We start from the raw sequence: 20744 nt of genomic DNA, 5'->3' as shown, positions 1-20744 counted from the left end.
AAGTCTTTCTCAACAAATTTTCCTTCACCTATAGAATATTTCACTATAATCCTCTATTTTCCTCACCCAATGCTTGACTTCAGTCAGCGTTAATGCCTTAGAAATAACCATAATTTCCTCTCTTGCTCTGCAGTTCTGCAAGTGATGGTTGTGACAAAAATGTATCAACAATTATTGCTGCTGTTTTTACACACACAAGCTTTAAATTAGCTTGAAAACATACAATTAACTAATAAATCACAAAAACTCCAATTTTAAATCCGAACGGACAAGCCCCAAAAATGTTCCAGTCCCAGCTGTTGCTGCTGACTGTCAAACTGCAGAAATGATCTCTGTAGCTCTCAGAAAAAGCCTGTTTGACTCTCTCTCTCTGCTTGCAAAACCACATGGCCCTCTTCGAACAGCAAGTTCCACTCCAGCACTCTCCAGGCTCTTGGCGCCGGCATGCCGAGCAAGAGCAGAGCTCCAGTATTTTAAATAAGATCTGTTTTAAAGTGTTTGTATGTGACCGACACTAAAAAACCTGCCCTAATTTATCTCCCAAAAACATCTCTATATACAATACAAGCACAACATAATCTGTCACAGTTTCAGTTAGAGAAGTTAAAAATTGAGATGGAGGGAGATAAGAGAATTGAGGCTGTAATTCCTGGTGAGAGGTTTTCGGCTAGTAGAGAGGTCAATCTGTTTCCTCCTTTTGATATAGATACATATTTTCAGCTTTTTGAAAAAGTTGCTGAGAGCTCAAGATGGCCAAAAAATGGCCTCTTATTCTCCAAAATGTATTGAAGGGAAAAGCACAAATTGCATACTCTAGTTTGACGACAAAGCAAGTGGCAAATTTTGAAAACTTATGAGTTGGTTCAAGAACCATATAGACAAAAATTTAAGAGTTTGGTGAAAACCTAGAACCAATCTAGTATGGATTTTGCTCTAGAAATTCTGCACGTTTTGACCATTGGTGCACCTCAAAATGATTTTGACAGATTGAAAGAACTATTTCCGTTAATGGATAGACTATTTCCGTTAAGAGGAGGAAAGATTAAAACAAGAGGACATGAGTTAAGAATTAAGGGGCAGAGGTTTAGAGGTAACATGAGGGGGAACTTCTTTACTCAGAGAGTGGTAGCCGTGTGGAATGATCTTCCAGGAGAAATAGTGGCGGCGGAGTCAATTGTATTATTTAAGAAAAGGTTGGACAGGTATATGGATGAGAAGAAGATGGAGGGTTATGGGCATTGTGCAGGGAGGTGGGACTAGAAAGGGGTGTTTGGTTCGGTGCGGACTAGAAGGGCCTAATGGCCTGTTTCCGTGCTGTAATTGTTATGTTATATGTGTTATAATGAATTGAGGAAATTAAAAGGGGTGTTTCAAATGAGATTAAATTATACCTGGACGGGAGAGACAAATATGCCCTGATTCACAAACAAATTTCAGAACAGTAAGCCTTTTCAGAGGGTTTAATGTGGAACAGATGAGTAGGCCTTATCAGGTTAATGTTGTGCAGACTAGTAAATCTGAAATTAAGTCTGGGAAAATGTTAAGAGAAAAGATGAAGGCAAGGTGCTGTTGGAATCTAGGGGTTAAAACAGTATGAAATAAATGATTAATCAATAAGTTTATTTGTCCTGCATGAGTCAGGGAAAGAGGAATGTGGCTAAGTGGCTGTCACAGCATGGAGCAAAGTTGGCTGAACAGAAGTTGGCCGCTCCCAAGATACAGGGAGAGGATATGCATAAAACGATTTAGGAGGAATGCTCAACTGAAGGAGGTGGGAAGTAGCACAGGAGACACAGGCCAGATCAGAACAAAGAATGGCCCGCAAGAATCAAAGGGAATGGAAAACCAGTCTGGGAGGAAGATTAAGGCACGAGGAGGTGTTAAAGAGAACAGCAGAAATTGGCCAGACAGGGACCAAATGGTGATTAGAAATATCTGGGGATGAATTAATTTCAGATCTAAACAACAGGATAGTCTGGCCTGGAGGATTAACATGGGAATGCTACACCCCAGAAATCTGCAAAACAGGAGATGACTTGTGATAACCCTTATGCAAAAAGATCTAGCAGGGAAAACAACTTTTGTTCTGTGTGATAAGATTGACCTATATAAACTGTGCCAACTGGACAATAGGGGTCGGTCTCGGGGAGTAGCTCACTGGCAGGTGACCTATGAACTAACAGACTGACCCAGAGCTCTGTTAAGTTTTATTCTTGTGCTGTGCTGTGCTGTGTGGGGTAATAAACTGACTGTTGAACCGAATACCTTCTCCTATCACTTCATTCAACGAACGCGCTGGACTCAGCTCACACATAGACTAAATTAAGAGTAAATAAATTAAAGCCAGAGTCCAACAGTGCAAAGGACAGGGGGAAGAAAGAGAAGGAAAAATGTAGAATTCAAAAGACAACCAGTTCAGAGTCACTCTTACCAATGGAATGGAAGTGTTCTAGAGGGCAATTGTACCATCTGCATCTGGTTTCTCCAATACAGAGAAGCACCAAATGCAGCGCACGACCTTGGAAGAGGCACAATTGAATCCTGGTTGCACCTAGGAGAGGCACTATGGCCTCAGGATGGTGGAAAATTCCAAACCCCACCCCCCAAAAAAACTAGATTAAACCAAGCCTTTGAAGTTCTACCACCTCTCGTTGCAAATCGTGAAACAGCTAAATGGCAGGAGATGACTCCCTGAATACCTGGCAGACAGAGCCCATCGCACAAGTGCGAAGGACAAGAATGAAGCATTCACAACAATATTCATCCTCAATCAGAAAGGTGCCAGCGTCACCGGAACCAGTCTTTATTTTCCACTGGTGTCATGAACTAACCCTGCCATTTACCTTCCAATCACTATTGCACTTTTCTGGCTATTTGAATCCAGTGCCTATTTCAACATTAGCTGCTTTGAAAGCAACTGTGTTTGCATTTCCTAAAGCGTTTTGCAGGATATTTGCATCGTTTCCCCCAGCATGAGCTGGCAGTGTCTGCACCTTGACCTCGGCTCGCCTGCCCGGACTTGGGGCCCACGTGGCGTGACCCGCGCATCAACACCCCCCCCCGGCCACTGACCTGCTCACCCTGATCTCCAGGTCCTGCACCTGGATGTTGTACAGCTCCCTCTCCGTGGCCGACAGGGCAGTGGGCCTCTCCTTCTTTTTGGGCGGCATGGCCACGGTGCCTCCGCCAGACTGGCAGCTTGATGCCCGTTGCTAAGACCCGCCGCGCCATAGCAACCAAACGACTTCTGGCGCATGCTCACATCACAGGAAGGCGGAGCCTCGCGGGGTTTGATGCGAGACGCGGTGATTGTGGTGAGCACTGAGCGACGCCCATAGGAGGTCAGGGTTTCATGGCTGGCTCTGCGTGCCCATGTGTCCCTCCCACTTAATTGATGAGAACCGTTGCATTGCTGTCACTTGCGGTTGGGGCCTTGCTGTGTCTGTCAGAACTATGAGGCTTGCATTTAAAGTGACCTCCCCATAGCGTCAGGGTAAGAACTTTGCTTCAGAGAGCGGCGTTAAGGTAAGTGTCTGTCACTGCTTTTATCTTGCAGTCAAAGGAAGAAGATAAACTGCAGTGAAACTTCAGCAAGTCCCACAGCATCCATAGGAAGCAAATATATAGGTGTGTGTATAGATAGATACACAAAATATATGGTGGGCAGAGCGGTTAGCACAACGCCTTCACAGCATCAGTGATCGGGAATGGGGTTCGAATCCAGCACTGTCTGTGCGGGTTATCCCTGGGGGCTCCGCTTTCCTCCCACCGTTCCAAACGTAGCAGGGTGTAGGTTAATTGGGTGTAATTGAGCGGCGTGGACTCATGGGCCCAAATGGCCTGTTACCCTGCTGTATGTCTAAATTAAAAAAAAACACATTCAAAGTCTATTCCCACCAGGGGGAAACCACCTGCTTGGGTGCAAATGGGATTGCACGCAAACTATACAAATGGGATGCCAAATTAATAGGGAAAAAAGTACTGAAATGTCTGATTAAAATACGAGATCAAGAAGTGTATTGGAAAGTGGAGATATTGCCTAAGGTGCCACAGACTCACAATGAATTGATGCCCATGAACAGGGGGAACAAAATCCTGCAGATTTGGCATTGGCATGGGATCCAATATATTGAGGATTGCTACAAAGGGAAGCAGCTTATGACCTTAGAGCAGCAAAAGGTAAACATGATTTGTCTTTTGGGACCTTTCATTGTTTCCTCCAGTTAAGATCATTTCTTAAGGATAGGTGGGGCCATGCAATTACCCCGCCTACACCTAGCGAGGTTGAAGGGATGCTTCAACTGGGAAACACACTCAAATTTATTTCAAGAACCAGCTCAGTACTTCAAGGTGAATGCCATACGAGGGCTGCATGGATCAAGAGAGAGATGGGAGTCAGGCCTGGCATCACAATTGACTTGAGATGCTGGTCTAATTGACATAGAGACAGTGTACAACAGGGATCAATTCTAGATACAGACTGATTCAATACAACTTTCTGCACCAGCTCTACTTCACATCACAAAGCAAAACTGGAGGTGCCGGAGATGCGTTTCAGGTGTGGAGTGGAGCCAGGATCATTTGTTCACGTCACCTGGTCCTGTGCAACGGTAGCCCCATTTTGGCAGGATTTGGCCAATATACTAACCAGGATAACAAAAGAAACCTTTCTGCCAGACCCAACATTGTATCTGCTGGGGAACCTTATGGACATAAGCTACAAATTAACTAAATTCAATTTGTATTAATTGCTTTGTCCATTAGTAAAATGTATAGCAATGACCTGGAGGTCTGACTCCCCTCTTCTCTCCCCTCTTCTTATCAGTATTTGGACCACAGAGATGCACAGCTCTATTCCCATGGAAAAAAAAACCATATAGAATCTTACAAACTGACATAGCACTTTTATTAAAATATGGCAGCCATATCTGACATACATGGGAGCACAGCTGCAGCCACACCCCAACAAAAATACCAAAAGGTGGATTAACACAAGAAATTACATAAGGGGGTGGCAAATCAGCCTCCATGGTCACTCGTCATAAGCGCCGACACCACACCCAGCCTCTTTATAATCATATATCAATTACAGCACAGAAACAGCCAACTTGGCCCTTCTAGTCCATGCCAAACACTTTCTCCCACCTAACCCCACTGACCTACATTCAACCCATAACCGTTCATTCCTTTCCCATCCATATACATATCTAACTTCTCCTTAAATGCTAATATCGAGCCTGCCTCCACCACATCGTCTGGAAGCTTGCTGACACCCACCACCCTCTGAGTAAAGAAGTCCCCCCCTCATGTTTCCTCTAAACTTTATCCCCCAACTCTCACTTCATGTCCTCTTGTTTGTATCTCCCCCTTTCTTAAAGGAAAAAGCCTCTCCACGTTCACTCTATCCCAATAATTTTAATTACCTCAATCAAATCCCCTCTCAACCTTCTACACTCCAAAGAATAAAGACCTAACTTATTTAACCTTTCCCTATAACTTAAAACCCTGTAACCCTGACAACATTCTAGTAAATCTTCTCTGCACTCTCTCCAAATTGTTGACCAAAACTGCACACAATACTCCAAATTTGGCCTCACCAATGCCTTGTACAATTTTAACATAACATTTCAGCCCCTATTCTCAGTGCTCTGATTTATAAAGGCCAACATACCATAAGCTTTCTTCACCTTCCTATCTGCATGTGACTTCCTTTTCTTTCCCTTTTTTAGGGGGGCGGGAGAGGGAGGGGGAGAAACACCACGTGCATGTAGATTGTTAGGGGATATCTGTGTATTTTCTGTATCTTATCTTGTTTATTGATGGAAAATGAAAAATAAAATATTTTTAACAAGTCTGTTCCCACCCTTAGTTTGGTATCCATACATTTCCATCATTGTATATTGTTGCATTCATTTCTATTTACCATTGCCACCACTGTGTAATTTGTCATAATTCTCCCCTCTCTACCTTTGGGTAGAAGGTACAGAAGGCAGGCACTTCTAGGTTCAAAAACAGTTTCCTTTCAACAGCTGTCAGGCTCTTGAACCTCCCCTTGTTACACTAATCAGGGACTGTGCTGACACTGTGAAAGGATTACCTGCATGATTGTTAAGTCACATTTTTTGAACCTGTTATCCAGAATTCAAGCAACTGGCAGCCTCAAACAGCCGGCAAAATATCATGGAAAATAAATAGGTAAAAAATACGGGTTTACAATTGGCACACCTTGCTGTTAGTTTACCAATCACACAACATGTGATCTCAAGCAACCAGAAAATTCACTGATCTGGCATCTACTAATCCCTGTTGGTGCCGGATACCAGTGGCTTTATTGTATTTGTTATCTAGTTTTGCTGTATTTTGTTGTTTCTTTTTAATTCAGTATAGGATTGTTTTTTTTTAAACAAAGTGCCTGTTCAGTTGCAGCAAGAGTTTTGGTGCATATGTACATTGTGCAATGTAAATTACAATAAATGTTATCTATTTATTTGCCCATCCCACTAGATGTGGCAGGATCAGAGTGTTTGATCTAATATGCCATTAAGATAATGTTTTGCTCTGTTTATTTCATGCTCTTTTATTGTTTTAGAAATGTTAAATTCTGTGCTCCAGCTTCAGTAGGTTGGCATTTCATTTTTAATTAACACTGGTGCTGTTGCCTCTTTGAACTGTGGTTCATCAAAAATTTTTTGAGCTTGTCCTAGAAATGCGTTTCAGGGACATAGATTGTTGCATTAATTAAAACAGATTAAAATGCATCTTTATCCTAAAAAAATGTGCTGGTGCAAAAGAAAAAACAAACTCTTAATTTACAACGATCTTTTTAAAACTCAGACCAGCTGAACAGTGTAAAGAGCGGTGTCGAAAATATTAATCTGTAGTGTAACAATGACCCATCCCAAGGAAATGCTCCCCATGCAAGTCAGACATTTTTACAGGTTTACAATTAAATGCAGTATGCAAAGAGATCTGCAAGACAGTGGTATTGATTCTTTAAATATCTTGACCAGAATTTTTCTTTTTGCTTCCTTGCTCCCACTTTTGAACTTCTGTCCATTTAAATACAGACAAAAAAATACCAAGATTGCAGCAGGGACTGAGAGAAACCTTTGCCCAGTTCTCATTCCAGCTCTAAAAGGCACATTTGAACCCAGTCACAGAGGAGGAAGACCACTTCCTGCTCATGCTAGTGGGGCTGGCAAAAGGTTTGACATGTTTCTGCCAAAGCCCATTTCAGCAGTTCCTGTGTGTAGTTTTACAGACTTCATTCTGTGAGCTTTTCTGCTCTTTGAAAATGGCCTTTCTGACATGTCCTTGAGCTTGGCCATCTCTGAACTTGCGCAGCAAATCTGCATCTCCGACAAGAGTTTAAACTGCATTGGTGGTTCAGCCTCACCCTTCCTCTACTCCTCAACACTAATTACAAGTCCTCTTTAATACGAAAGAACTGGACTTACTCCAGTATTAGAAACTGACCCTCTAACCTCTAGGTATTTCTCAACAGGAGAAATTAAAAAAAAAATTTTAATTAAAAAACAAAGCTGGGAGTTAATTTTCCAAACTTTGTTGGAAAGATCAGACATATTTTTAAGTTATCTTAGAAGTATTTTTTTTAAAAAAAAAACATTGGACACTGTTCATCTTCTCTCCAAAGATAGGATTACTATTCTAAAGTTAGACTGGGGTTGACTACGTCATTCTGTTGGTTTATTTTTGGTCTTCACTACCTATACCGTGGGCTGTTAGAGGTAACAATATGGAATTCTCTTTAAATGGACTGATGCAATCTTGCCAGTGACACTCCCACAAGGAGTGGTGGTATTCAATTACTAACTGATCTCTCCCAGTGACTGAACATAGAAGTTTATCTCAGGAACTCCTTCCCAGACCAAGTGTGATTTTGCTGCCATCACCAAGCCAGCTGAGATCAGTCAATCCCGAAACCTCTGACTGTACAGATTACTACTCCCAGTATGTTTAGGGATGTGGTCTCTATCTTTTGCCCTGCCTTTGTACTACCCAGGAATTCATGGCATAATGGAACGGTACAACACAGAAAGAGGATGATTGGCCCGTTCTGCCTGTACTTGACATTTTGCTCATATTGTTCTTCTTTCTCTGGCATACAATTTCATGATCTCAACAAAGGCACAAATCCTCTCTCTATGTAAATGGTCTCTTGCTTCTTTGCAGAATGGGAACACAGAGGACCAATAGGAAATTCTAACACGGTCCTTTTCAAACACAGACATTTTTCTTAACATTATTGACTACACATTGGGAGAGAGTTGGGTTTAAGGTTTAAAGGTCTTGAAGAATCCATCTACTAACACACAATATTTTGTCTCCTTGTTGAGGTGCTGGATCATTCTATATTGCAGTTTATTCAATGTTTTGCCTTTATGGGTTCTGCCTTCTAAGCAGTGGTGCCACCTCTGTACTACACGCAGTTAAAGTGCTGAGATGAGAGTGAACAATTTTGTCCCTTGTCCATGTTCCTCTGTCTCGCTGTGCAGCCTGAATCTGGCAGATGAGCTTTGAAAGAAGTTCACAAGCACTGCAGCTGGCCAATATTCATTCATAGTTCTCTCGGTTCGAAACACCAATTTCCTGAGGACGTTCACTTTCTGAAAACAGAGTAAGATTTTAATTAAAAAATTTTTGAAAAGTTTTCTTTTCACTTATTTTTGCTTCCCAGTCGGAAGACTGAGCATTCCACCCTTGAGTGCCATATTGCTGGAGGTGTGTTAGGTAAAAACATCATGAGCTGGGAATGTAGAAGGAGTCACCCAGTGCTGGGCTGTAACAAGATGCAGTTGTGACCTTGTACTCTCAAGATAAGAATGGGGATGACAAATTGATGTGCAGGAGGGACAGCAACAGTTTATTCATTGGACAATGTCATGGTATGATAATTTACTAAGTACGTATCCTAAGGTATATAAAAAACACCACTTGCTGATAACGGCAGAATGCGCCTTCTCCAACTAACACTGTTAGTTGCAAGTGTTACAATCCGGCAATAAAGAACAAAGAACCTTGATTTCGACTCAGTCTGGTGTCTGACTCACTCATTCATGAACAAAGCAGACCTAACAGTTGTCACCTTTTAGATGAAGTTTTAAAGCCACACCTCACCCACCCTCACAGTGCATTTAAATGATCACATAATATAATTTTGAAGAAGTGCAGGAAATCTGAATAATATTAATAATCAGCATCACAAAAAACAGATGACATGATCAGTTTGCCATTTGTGATAGCTGGTTCTCCGAAATTACAAACTTCAAAAGATTCTAATAGAAGATAATGGACCTGAAATGTTACTGCTCCTTTCCACTTTAAGCTGCCACCTGACATGCCGAGCATTTCACTTATTTTTATTTGAGTATTCTAATATACTTTAGGACATCCTGCAGCCAAATTATTCTTCTTCTTTCACTTTTCTAAAGGCAGAGACGGAGCATCTCTGCTGCCTTGAATCTCTCAGTTGTGACATTATTTCTCATCTGTGTGGAGATGAAAGGTGTGTGGAGATGTTTCGGGTTGAGACCCCACATCACAACTGAGATACAAGGAAAGATTGCCAGCAAATAATAATAATACTGGGAGGGTGGGGGGAGTGCTTAGAGGCTGTTTGGAGTAACCAGATGGGGACGGCATTAGGAGCAGATAGAACCAGTTGGAGGAAGAGGGTTAGACAGAGGTTTTTGGGTGATAGGTGGAACTCCATTGCTACAGAGAGGCCAAATGCAAAGTGGAAGAACATCTTGTATTCTGCTTGGATTGCTAACAATCCAATGGTATGAACGTTGATTTTTTTTTCATTTTTAGTTGACACACACAATCACCAATCCACTTTGCTTTCTTCTTCCTTTATGCATCTTTCCTCTCGTCTTCTCTCCACCTGGTTCCATCTGCCAACCATCCCTTTCTCCAGATGATTCCACTTATCATTCTTTCCTCTTCTCAGTCCTAATGCAGGGACTCATCCTAAAATGTTGACCTACATCTTTTGCTTCCACTGATACAGCACGACCAACAGAATTCTTCCAGTGCTGTATTTTTTGTTCCAAATTTCAGCATCGAAGAGTGTATTTTGCCTGTTTCTTTTCTTTCTGTTGTGACAGAGTATTTAGAGGTGGTTTGGGAGGAATTGTTAGAGCAGCTTGCACACACACATTTTAAAACACAGAATATTTGCAGGACTTTTGCAGAATGTGTTTTGCAGGAGGCAACAAAATATTGACAGCAGCTTGCCTGGGAGAACATGTGATCTTTGCAGGCATGGGAGAACTGTTTTGCTCTCAGAGAGGAAGGGTGTGAAACAGAGATAGAGGAGATAGAAATCAGTTCCAGAAGGACAAGCTGGCAAACTTTGGAAGGCTGCCTGGTCAAAGGAGAAGACTGGCAGTGTGAAAGGTGACCTGAAAGAAAGAGGATCATCTGGAGAACCCTGAAGGGGACAAGTTTCATCAGCAAGACTGATTGAGAAGGAATCAGTTGTGGATGTCCTGGAAAAGGAACCTCTCTCTAAAAACCAGCAAAAACTCTCCTGAGTGGTAACCATCTGCCTGTTAAGCACCAAAGACTGGTGAACTTTGTTAATGCTAACTTCTGTGCATAGTACAAGAATTGCCTGCAATCAGTGAGATTGGACTGTGATCAAAGAACTTTTCTAATCTTAAATATACATTACACACACTCTCGCTTAGTGTTAGGGGTGGGGGGGGGGGAAATTAAGTAGTTAGGTAGGTTAAGTAATAAGTTAAAATTTAGTTCTGTGTTCTTGTTCAAATATAATTAAAAACTATTTTTGTTTAAGAAACCATGTGTTGTGAATGTCTATTGCTGCTGGTTTTTGGGGTCCTCTGGACTCTGTAACACTGTTCCCATTGTGATGCAATTATCAGCTGATCCACAAGGGGGAGCAATTGGAGCAAATCAAGCAAGTTAAAGCCAAATTTCATACAGTATTGTAAATGTTGATGTTCAAAGAAGATTATTTTCAGATTAAAAGGAAGAAATATATTTGCAACAGCAGGATATCAAGGCATTCCACCGCATGTTTACAGTCAATTTATGGACAGCAAGATATCACCAAGAGTAGTGAAACAATTGTCATAGTTTTTTGTTTTCGTAATATTGGTTGTGGAATATTGTGGAATAAATATTGGCAAGCCTACTAAGGCAGAGTGCTTTTTCAATTGCAAGCATAAGGTCTTTACCACCTAGTTGAGCCTTGGTTTAAACCTCATTTCAATGACAGCACATTTAGTTTACTCTCCCTCCATTCCCCACTCAAGCAGCATTCAGGTCTTTGGAGTAACGATTTCTAACTTCAGAATGTGGGGCCAGCTTAGTGACCTCATGCTTTTTTTTAGGAAGGGTAATTTTAGTCAATCAGCCCAGTTATCCCTGTGCTTTGCATTGCTCAGCTGTATATCCATAGTCTGAAACACATCTGCAACATATGTTCACAGTGCAATGGGAAGACCGAGGCTCCATGCCAGGAGATCCCTGGAACATTGGATATCGTGTTGCCTGACACACATGGTAGTTTTAGTGAGCTGGAGCATTCTCATTGGTCACTCCAATAATATAGCTCAGTGATTCACTTTCCGAGAATAGGTACTTTACTGAAACACTAAATTTAATATGGCTGGTCATTCTATCCTCCAAAACATTTGAGCTCAAAACACAGATTGCCTGGTTGCCACATTATATGCAGGGTGGCTTACTGGTTAGCTCTCTTGCCAAGTCATAATATTGTGGGTTCAAACTTTGTGTCACACACTTGCACACAAAACTCTAGGGTGAAACCCCTGTAATGCTGAGGGAATGCAGTACTGTAGGAAGCACCATTTTCTTTTTTTTCTGATGAGATATCCAAGTAAGGCTCTGGAGATTCCTGGTAAACATGTATCCTTTAAGCAACATTAATCAAAATACATGTAAATCACAAAATTCTGTAGACATCGTGGTTGAAGTAAAAAACACAAAAAGCTGGAGAAGCTCAGCAGGTCAAACTGTGTCCTTTATGAAGCAAAGGTAAAGATACAGAACTGACGTTTCGGGCTTGATCCCTTCAGCAAAGTATGAGAAAATGCCAGCAGGCGTCCAAACAAAAGATTGGGGGGGTGGGGGCGGGGGGGAGGTGGAGTGGCGAAAGGAGGGAGGAGACAGCAGGAATGAGGGGCAGGAGGGATGTCTGGGCAGATAGAGGAACTGGAAAGACAGGAAAAGGAGGAGGAGAAAGAAAAGGGAAATAGGTTTAGTGGAAGGCAGTAAAGGCAATGTTAATGCCATTTGGCTGGAGGATGTCCAGACAGAAAATAAGGTGTTGTTCCTCCAATCTGCGGGTGGTCAGGGTGGGATAGTACACAAGGCCCTGGACAGACATGTGAGTGCATCAGTTGTATTAAGGTCAAATGGCCCTTCTGGATCAAATGCTGGGAATCTTATTCAGACTTACTGGTCTGAATTGACCAGCTGAGTTAATGGGGCAAAGATGACAACCACCCCTTCCATCTTCCTTGCCGTGACGAAGGAGGAAGTTGTGTTTTTTTTCTTACCTTAAACTCATGTTAAGGATTACAGTTCATCCCTCAAGGTGGACCCAATGGATTGATGTGAGGCTCCTGTCTGCGAGCCCTTTGCTGTTTTTTGAGAGCCACTCCAATCCGTCTTCATTAAGTCATCGTCCCAGATGGTGGAGGTTTCAGTGTCACTGAACCATCCAGGATCTCCAGTATAATGGGTGGGGAATACCAGCAGAGGATGAATAGAAAATGCCAACAGGTCTCGTTTAGGATAAACTTCCTTAAATTCTTCACTGCAAGAAATAAAGGACATTTGATAAACCACCAGGTTTGGTGACATTAACTATACACAAGCTGAAAGAGAGGTGGAACGAGTAAAAAAAAACTGCAAGAGAAACTCAGTGAGTCAGGCAGCATTCATGGAGGGAAATGGAGAAACCACATTTTGGGTCAAACTCCTGCCTCAGGACTGAATCGCTTTGTAAAGGCCGGAAGATGGATTCTGGACAAAGTGTGGGGAAAGATTGGAATTAACTTGGTTGCTTTTTTTCAGTAGTGATTCTATCCATCCCACTCCTGCCCTGAAATCTCTGCCTCCCTCTGGAGCTCTATTCTACAGGACCTGCTCAAGTGGCCATTTAGTAAGTACCAACATGAGGCACGGCAGAGGGAGGCTCTAAATGGGCTAGAGACTGTCCATGAGCATGGGTAGCAATATGCAGCCTGTGAAATGTGGCCACAAGAGACCCCAGCATGTCATTTGAACAGAAGAGGTGAGTGGCTCACAGCTGAGCCCAATCCTGTCAAAACCTCCCTCCAACAAAAACATACATGTACATCCATCCATGCAGTTACATAATGGGTTTGGAAAAATGCTGCATTTTACCCATTGTCGACCATTAATGCTCCTCGTCCATGCCAAGTCAACAGCAGCACACATTACAATACCGTGACCATACCACAGCTGCATCTAGTGACACATGTTAGCCAATTCACGAACAACAATATAAAAACATTTTGTTAACCGTGAAATACTTCTGGAGCAGTGTTGTACTAACCTATATGCCTCTTCAAATGCTACAAAGTATAAAGTGCAGATGTTTAGTTTGGTTTATTGCAGCATTCTGCAGGAATCCTCTGTTCATGGTATTAAGCTCAAGAACATTAAATACTCAGTCATTATGCTTCTGTGTTCCATCAATCAACTGATGTCAGAATTCCACCTTATGGCCAACAATAACATGAAACTAGAATGTTCCAGTCACTTTTTATGTTAGTCTGCACACTAGCAGAGTACTATAAAGCATTACATCATTCTGCATGCTCGCACAAGGCCTTTGTTGTGTAACGTACCATCCCTCAGTGGAAGACATGATTCAAGATCCTCATTGCTTTCCATAAGGCATAAGGTAATAGGATGGTGTAACAATGTATCATATATTATATGATGCATGTTATTTATTTTCACATGCTAGGGTGACATAATGCTTATTTCAAACATATGGCTGTTGAGTAATTACTTAGTTAATTATAGCCCTTTTTCCTCTGGCATCCCAGTTAATTGGGTGTGCAGTATCCTGGGATAGGAAGCTAATTGCTTTTCCACTGGGGATTGGAGTGTTCTACCTTCAACTGAAAATGGGTGACTTTCTACTGTCCCTTTTCCACTGGTTTTATCAGCACGCTGGCGTCAGCCAACATCAGGGATATGAGTAGAGGTAGAGGCAGTTAATCCCCGGCATGAAATTACGTCATTTGATGCCAGCATTCGGACAGTGTTCCTTTTCCATTGAACCCTGTCCCAGTAAATTCCCAATTAATTCCTGGAACAAGGTGCCAATGGAAAAGGGGCTTATCATTTAGCAAGACAGCAATTCTAACATTATAGAAGCTTGGATGGAAAATAATTGGCTTTCTTCTCTCACAAGCTAAGTTAGTTGCAGCTGAGCGCCAATTTCCAGTCCTCTGAGAGATGTTATTCACTTGTCTAGTTTCCTGCCCAACTTTCCTTAAAGGTCTAGTATATCTGTGTTTGTGAGCAAGCTTGTGTTTGCAGAAATCACTGAATATCCTTTAGATCCACATTTAAAGCAAAGAGAACCTGATTTGAATGTAGTCTTTAAAAACTGAATCTGGGGTTTCCATTTACCAAGATGTGCAACATAAAGGTTTTCACTACTCTGTAAAATTTGCTGAAAATTGGTACAGAATCTCTGGGGAATTTTAATTTGGAAAACTGTACTGTAGAAATCAAACTTCAACAATCTTTTGAGTTAATTTTTAAAAGTCACTCTTTAGGACAAGCCCACTGTAAAGTTGGCAGATTTTTAAAAAGTTTGAATGTACATTTTTAAAAAACTTACATTGAAGCTGAGTTCTGTACCTCAGAATGACTAGAAACTATGTTTTCATATTTCTACAAAACATTTTCAGTCACTGAAAAAATCCTGATAAGAGATTCACACTAAAAGCATTGACTGACCAGTTCTACCCATGGATGCTCTCTGACTTGCTGAGTTGCACCAGCAATTCTTTGTTTGCATCAGTAATTTAAAATTGTGTTAGAAGAGGTGGTCCAGCCAATGGTTAAAATATTTTTTCCATGGAAAGTCCCTTTTTACATGCACTAAATACGCACTTCTAGATTTGTCAAGATCTTTTAAAATCCTTAAAATTACATTAATTTATGGAAGATTTTTCATTCGCTGCTCACCAAATCAGCAGGAAGAAAACCTCATGAAAGAAACAAAATTCTTAAAATGGGTGCAAAGCTCTTATATCAGTGGCTGTGGTCAAAATAGAATTTGCACCAAGATTTTTTTTAAACAGTCTGCTGTGCCTTGGAGACTTGGTGCAAAGTGAGGAGGTAAAGATGGCACTTTCAACTGGAGGCAGGGAAGGGTGTAAAGCAGTGGTTTTCAGACTTTTTCTTTCCACCCACTCCTTTGGAGCCAATTGTTACTGAAATATTTTGCTTGAGAAAAATTGTCATTGGCCCATTTCCTTTGGAGTTACGAAACCATTCACATAACGAGTCAATTAAGTACGATTAAAACAGGTTTTCATACGTTTTCTTTCCACTCACATACCACCTTAAGTAATCCCTTACTAATCACAGAGCACCTGTGGCATAGGGATTACTTAAGGTAGTATGTGAGTGGAAAGAAAAAAATGTGAAAACCACTGGTGTAAAGAAAAGGGATGTGGAGACTTGCAGCATTATAAACTAAAAATGGGAAAGTGAAATAAGCATATTATTGTATCAAATGTCTTCCTTCCAAGGGTGAAAACAATAATAAACAAAAAATAGCCAAAAGATAACAATAGGAAAGAAAATGTTACAGCTAAAAAAGGCACATGATCCGATTTTCTATCACAGCTACAACAGGAAGTAAAACACAGAAGTCTGCAGACACCTTGGTTGAAGATATGATGGGATTGATTTAAAATTCTCCAATAACAGATGTGAATAATTTAATTTTTTCATTGTTAGCCTCTCCTTTTCTATATGACCAGTCAGGAAGATTGGGTATGGAATTGTCTTTATTTCTTTCGTACATTCCATAGAAATTATCCCTCTGGAAGTAGGAAGATCCCATCCCAAGCACAGAAGACGCGCACAAACTAAAAAGCACGCAGACCTGGCCAGATACTTGCATTCATTCCTTTGATTCACCAGAGCCTCTTAAAATGCTTCCTCTGCCAAGCTTTGCAGAGTTATTGCCCTGCTCCCATTCCAACAGCTGCAGGAACATCACACTGTTAGCAATTAAGAGAGACCTCTTTTTCCTGAGCATTTTTTTTGACAAGGGAGGTACAGTTAGCGTAGTGGTTAGCACAAGGCTGTTACAGCACCAGTGACCAGGATTGGGGTTCAAATCCAGCCCTATCTGTAAGACATTTGACCCATATCTGTGTGGGTTTCCTCTGGGTGCTCCAGTTTCAACCCACCGTTCAAAGTGTACCAGGGTTGTAGGTCAATTTGGGTGTAATTGAGCGGCACGGGCTCGTGGGCCGAAAGGGTCTGTTACCGTGCAGTATGTCTAAATTAAATTTAAAATTTAATTATGGCATGAATGGCTGGAACCTCAGCTGTATATCATTTTTTTTAAATTAAAAGTTAATGAAATACATAAATTGAGTTCCTTGCCAAGAAAACAATAATAAAAAGAAAAGAAATGATTCATAAGCATCCTGCAATTGATCATTTGTCTGGAGACCCTACCAATTTATGCAGCAAAAATGACGATTACAGTTTTTTGACACAACCCAGTGAGGCAGCAGGTCTCCTCAGGGCAAGAAAATGGGTTATGAACACCAGCATCTCTTGCACTGTTTGCCCTCACAGTGTTATTTGTCAACTCAAGGGAGATTGAAAGCTCACTCAGGCTCGTTAGAGGCAAATATCCCCCAAATTATTGATTCAATTACTCTGGATTATTTCCAGTTGCTTCCAATGTCAATAGTACTGTTAAGGTTCAGAAATCTCTCACTGCAACATACAGTCATAGCCTGGAGACAAACAATGTTGTTCTTCTGTTTAGGAAGATCTAGAGGAGCAAACCAGGAAATTATAGGGGCAGTGAGCCTAACATCAGTGGCAAGGGAAATAGCTAGAGAACATTCTTAGGGATAGAACCTACTCACATCTGTTACATACTGGATGTCTAAATTTACATTTAAATTGGAAAAAAAAAAATGGTCTTGTTAGAGATAATCAGCATGGCTTTGGGAAGGGAGAAGTAGCATCCTCCAAACTTGATTGAGTTTTTTGAGATGATGATGATTCTTGACGAGCACAAGGCAGACGATGTGTGCATGGACTATTGTAAATCATTTAAAGATGAGGGGTGATCTCATCAAGGTATACAAAATTATGAGAGGAATAAATTTGGTTAACGAGTCTTTTGCTCAGAGTAGGGGAAATGGTAACCAGAGACAGGTTTAAGGTGAGGGGGAAGAGATATGACAGAAACCGGAGGGGTGACTTTTTTTTAAACAGAGATTAATGTGTGTACAGAATGGGATGCAGAAGAGGTAGTTGAGGCTTGCAAAGTTTAAGAAAAAATGGAAGGATACATGGATAGTTTGGTTTTAGAGGAATGTAGGCCAAATGCAAGCAAATGGGGCTGGTGTGAGTGGGTCATTTCAGTTGGTGTGGGCAAATTTGGCCAAGGAGCATGTTTCCAATCTGTTTGACACTATGACTCTCTTTATGAGATGCTTTTATTTTAAACAGAGTGAGTGATCGATGGTGGAACCGGGAAAGTGGTGGAAGTGGATATACAGGAATCTTTATGAGGTATTTAGACAGACACATGAACATGGAGGGAATGGATGGATATAGATCAGAGGTTCTCAATCTTTTTCTTTCCTCTCACATACCACTTTAAGTAATCCCTATGCCACTGGTGCTCTGTGATTAGTAAGGGCTTGCTTAAGGTAGTATGTGAGTGGAAAGGGAAGGTTGAGAATCACTGCTCTAGACCCAATTGTTACTGAAATATTTTGCTTCAGAAAAATTGTCATTGGCCCATTTCCTTTGGAGTTATGAAACCATGCACATAACGAGTCAATTAGGGACGATTAAAACAGTGGTTTGCAAACTTTTTCTTTCCACCCACATACCACCTTAAGCAATCCCTTACTAATCACAGAGCACCAATGGCATAGGGAATAGTTAAAGTGGTATGTGAGTAGAAAGAAAAAGTCTGAGAACCACTGATATTGATCAAGAGCAGGTAGATGTGCAGTTTGAATTGTAATAATCATCAGTACAGGCATCTTAAGTTAAAGGGCCTGTTTCTGTGTTATACTATTCTGTAGACTTAAGACAAGGGCTGATCATTTCATAAAGAGCTGAGAAGATAGTCCTTCACTTAAAGGGAAATCTCTACCCATGAACACTTGCAGATATTTCATCACTGCCCATGTCCAAAGACTGAGCATACTCATGGAATCAAGATCTATTGTAAGAGTGGATTTGAGCTACAAGATTAAGTGTGACTGGACAGCATGGTGGAGAAGGCTGAATCTACTAAATGACCAACACTTTCATATATTTATATTCTTACAAACTCTTTATAACCTTTGTTCCATCTTGGAATGGCACTGAATGATGCAATCATTTGCAGGCACCATGGCCATTACTTGGACTAAAGTTTAACTGCAGTGTGGACAGGCTGTCTCTTAACTGTGAAAGACTCACATTCTATAGGCCCATAGCCAAGAACTGTTTTTAATTCAGATCAACTTAGCAATTGGACTCTGTGAACAGGCCAAATTTCATACCATCAGTGTAATGTCTCCTGTTGCGTGTCTTGATTGGAGAAACTTTGTTGGAGCAGAGTAGATGAATTTCTTTCTCCAGAGCTGGCTGAGCACTTACTGCAACTGTGGCGACTTAATGTTATTCCAGTTCATTCAGACAACTGGAGAAAGAGGTACTGGAAGAGGGAGCTCAGGGATTATAGAAGGAAATGGGATAGAGAAATTAGACTGAAGGAGAAGGGAGCCCCAGATTTGCCTTTGGATGTCAGATTGCAATCTTTAAAAGAAATCATAATGCTCCCAAGCAGCAGACAAAACTGACTAACTAGAATCTGTTTGGCAGAAATCCCTGAGCAAGCTTAAACAGTACCCAGAGATCATTAATACTGAACAATGATTAGACTTTACTGCTTTGAATATCTCAGCAATAACTCATCATATACTGAAAGGTGCTCACAACTGATAATCATCTGCCATACTGGAGCAACTCTGTGGCCATTTCACTAAAAAAGTGTGGTTCAAACTGAAGAACTGAAGAATGTTAGTGTTGTAAATGAAACATCTTGTAATATCTACTTCTGTAGCAACACCATCATCTCTTAAGTTTGGGACTGTAGGAACTAGGTGCAAAATAAACTCCCCACTTCACTTCATTAGCATTTAACTGCAGCAGCTGACAAGTTAGACTGCAGCTGGTTCGATGCAGAGTGCCTTGCCCTGTGCTTTACGTCATTTAACAGTTTCCAATGTATGGAATTTAGTGGTAAGTCCCTGTTGATACTGACCCATCACAAGCAGTGAATGTACAGCATGGCATTAGTTGACCTTTCGGAGTATATTATCAAGTCCGTGCCATTCAAATGCATTGGCCAGCTCACCAAATGCCAGAAAGAGACAATGTAACAATCGGACCACTAATGAAAAAAATACAACTCTTGCTCCTGCCAACTACATGACCACTATTAGCTCGAATAATGAACTGAAACAGGTGCTGGATGAAATGCTACATCCTAGGCAGCCAGCGGGTAAAGTAATTTTCCTGCAAAAATGCTCAGTATTCAACATGTACTGAACTCTCCAAGAGCTACAGAGAGGGGTTATTTATAAATGGTTTTCCAGTGCCAAACAGCCATATTTAGGAACATTGTTCAAGACGCTGGGCCAAATGCATGTTTTGCTCTTGTTTTATCAGGGACACCTATTATACTTCTGTCCTACCAAAGGGGGCAGGAATGTGATGATAGTTAAAATGATCCATAAACAACCCACGAGACCAAGTCTTGGCAAGTTGCTATAAACAGGAGTGCTCTCAAGTATGCAGTGGGTGGGAGAGTCACATGATGGAGTAGTGGCCGGTCGGGTTGAACCAGCCATCTCCAGAAAAAAAGTTTGGAAAAGACAGAGCTCAACGGATACAAAACTCAAGAAATAGAAGATAAAGTTACAGAGAAGAACAAGAAGATGGCATCCAAGAAAGAGAAAGTAAGAACAATGGGAAAAGAAGAAGAAAAACCACTGGAGAGGAAAGAAGAAGGCCTTACCTGCACAAAGTTGCAGGGAGCTGCAGTGGTGAAGAGCAGCCGATCTCCAAGGTTGGTGAGTGCCCTGCAAAGTCGCGACCTCCCGACCGGTGAACTCCAAAAATGACTCTCGGAGCCAAACAAAAGTGTGCAATCAAAGGAAAAAGTGAACACTGGCGGGAGGGTGGGTCAGCCGAGGAATGGGCAGGTACAACACAAACAGCTGAGGGACGCCCGGCATCAGGACGCTCAGCTGGAGGATAAAAACAATGGAGAGGAAAGGAGCAAGGAGCCAGATGAGGAAGAACGACAGCGGGGTGACAGACAAGAGAGTCAACAGGAGGCCAGACAGACAGCCCATGAAAGGAAGACCAACGGCAAGAGGCCCAGCAAGAGGAGGCCAGAAAAAAGC

General features: G+C 41.5%; 2 protein-coding genes across 8 annotated transcripts in view; both read right to left on the bottom strand.

The window, feature by feature from the left end:
- cfap157 (cilia and flagella associated protein 157) overlaps positions 1–3236 on the bottom strand; it is a 43690-nt gene extending 40454 nt beyond the window's left edge. Inside the window, exon 1 of the mRNA XM_069885742.1 lies at positions 3073–3236. Coding sequence (XP_069741843.1) covers positions 3073–3170 — 98 coding nt within the window. The 5' untranslated portion in view covers positions 3171–3236. The remainder of the gene's footprint in view (positions 1–3072) is intronic.
- Positions 3237–4889: 1653 nt separating this feature from the next.
- LOC138736334 (procollagen galactosyltransferase 2-like) overlaps positions 4890–20744 on the bottom strand; it is a 156331-nt gene continuing 140476 nt past the window's right edge. For 6 of the 7 annotated variants that reach the window (XM_069885688.1, XM_069885733.1, XM_069885714.1 and 3 more), the window contains 2 exons: positions 12576–12835; positions 4890–8627 (listed from right to left, as the gene is read on the bottom strand). In XM_069885688.1, the coding sequence (XP_069741789.1) occupies positions 12595–12835 (241 nt within the window). In that variant the 3' untranslated portion in view covers positions 4890–8627; positions 12576–12594. Of the gene's footprint in view, positions 8628–12575; positions 12836–20744 lie in introns of those variants that run through there. The other variant, XM_069885705.1, reaches the window with a different exon arrangement.

Source organism: Narcine bancroftii, chromosome 1 (genome assembly GCF_036971445.1).
Source record: "Narcine bancroftii isolate sNarBan1 chromosome 1, sNarBan1.hap1, whole genome shotgun sequence".
Classification (NCBI taxonomy): Eukaryota; Metazoa; Chordata; class Chondrichthyes; order Torpediniformes; family Narcinidae; genus Narcine; species Narcine bancroftii.
Note: the sequence above shows the minus strand (reverse complement) of the source record. Positions and strands in the feature narration are given on the sequence as shown.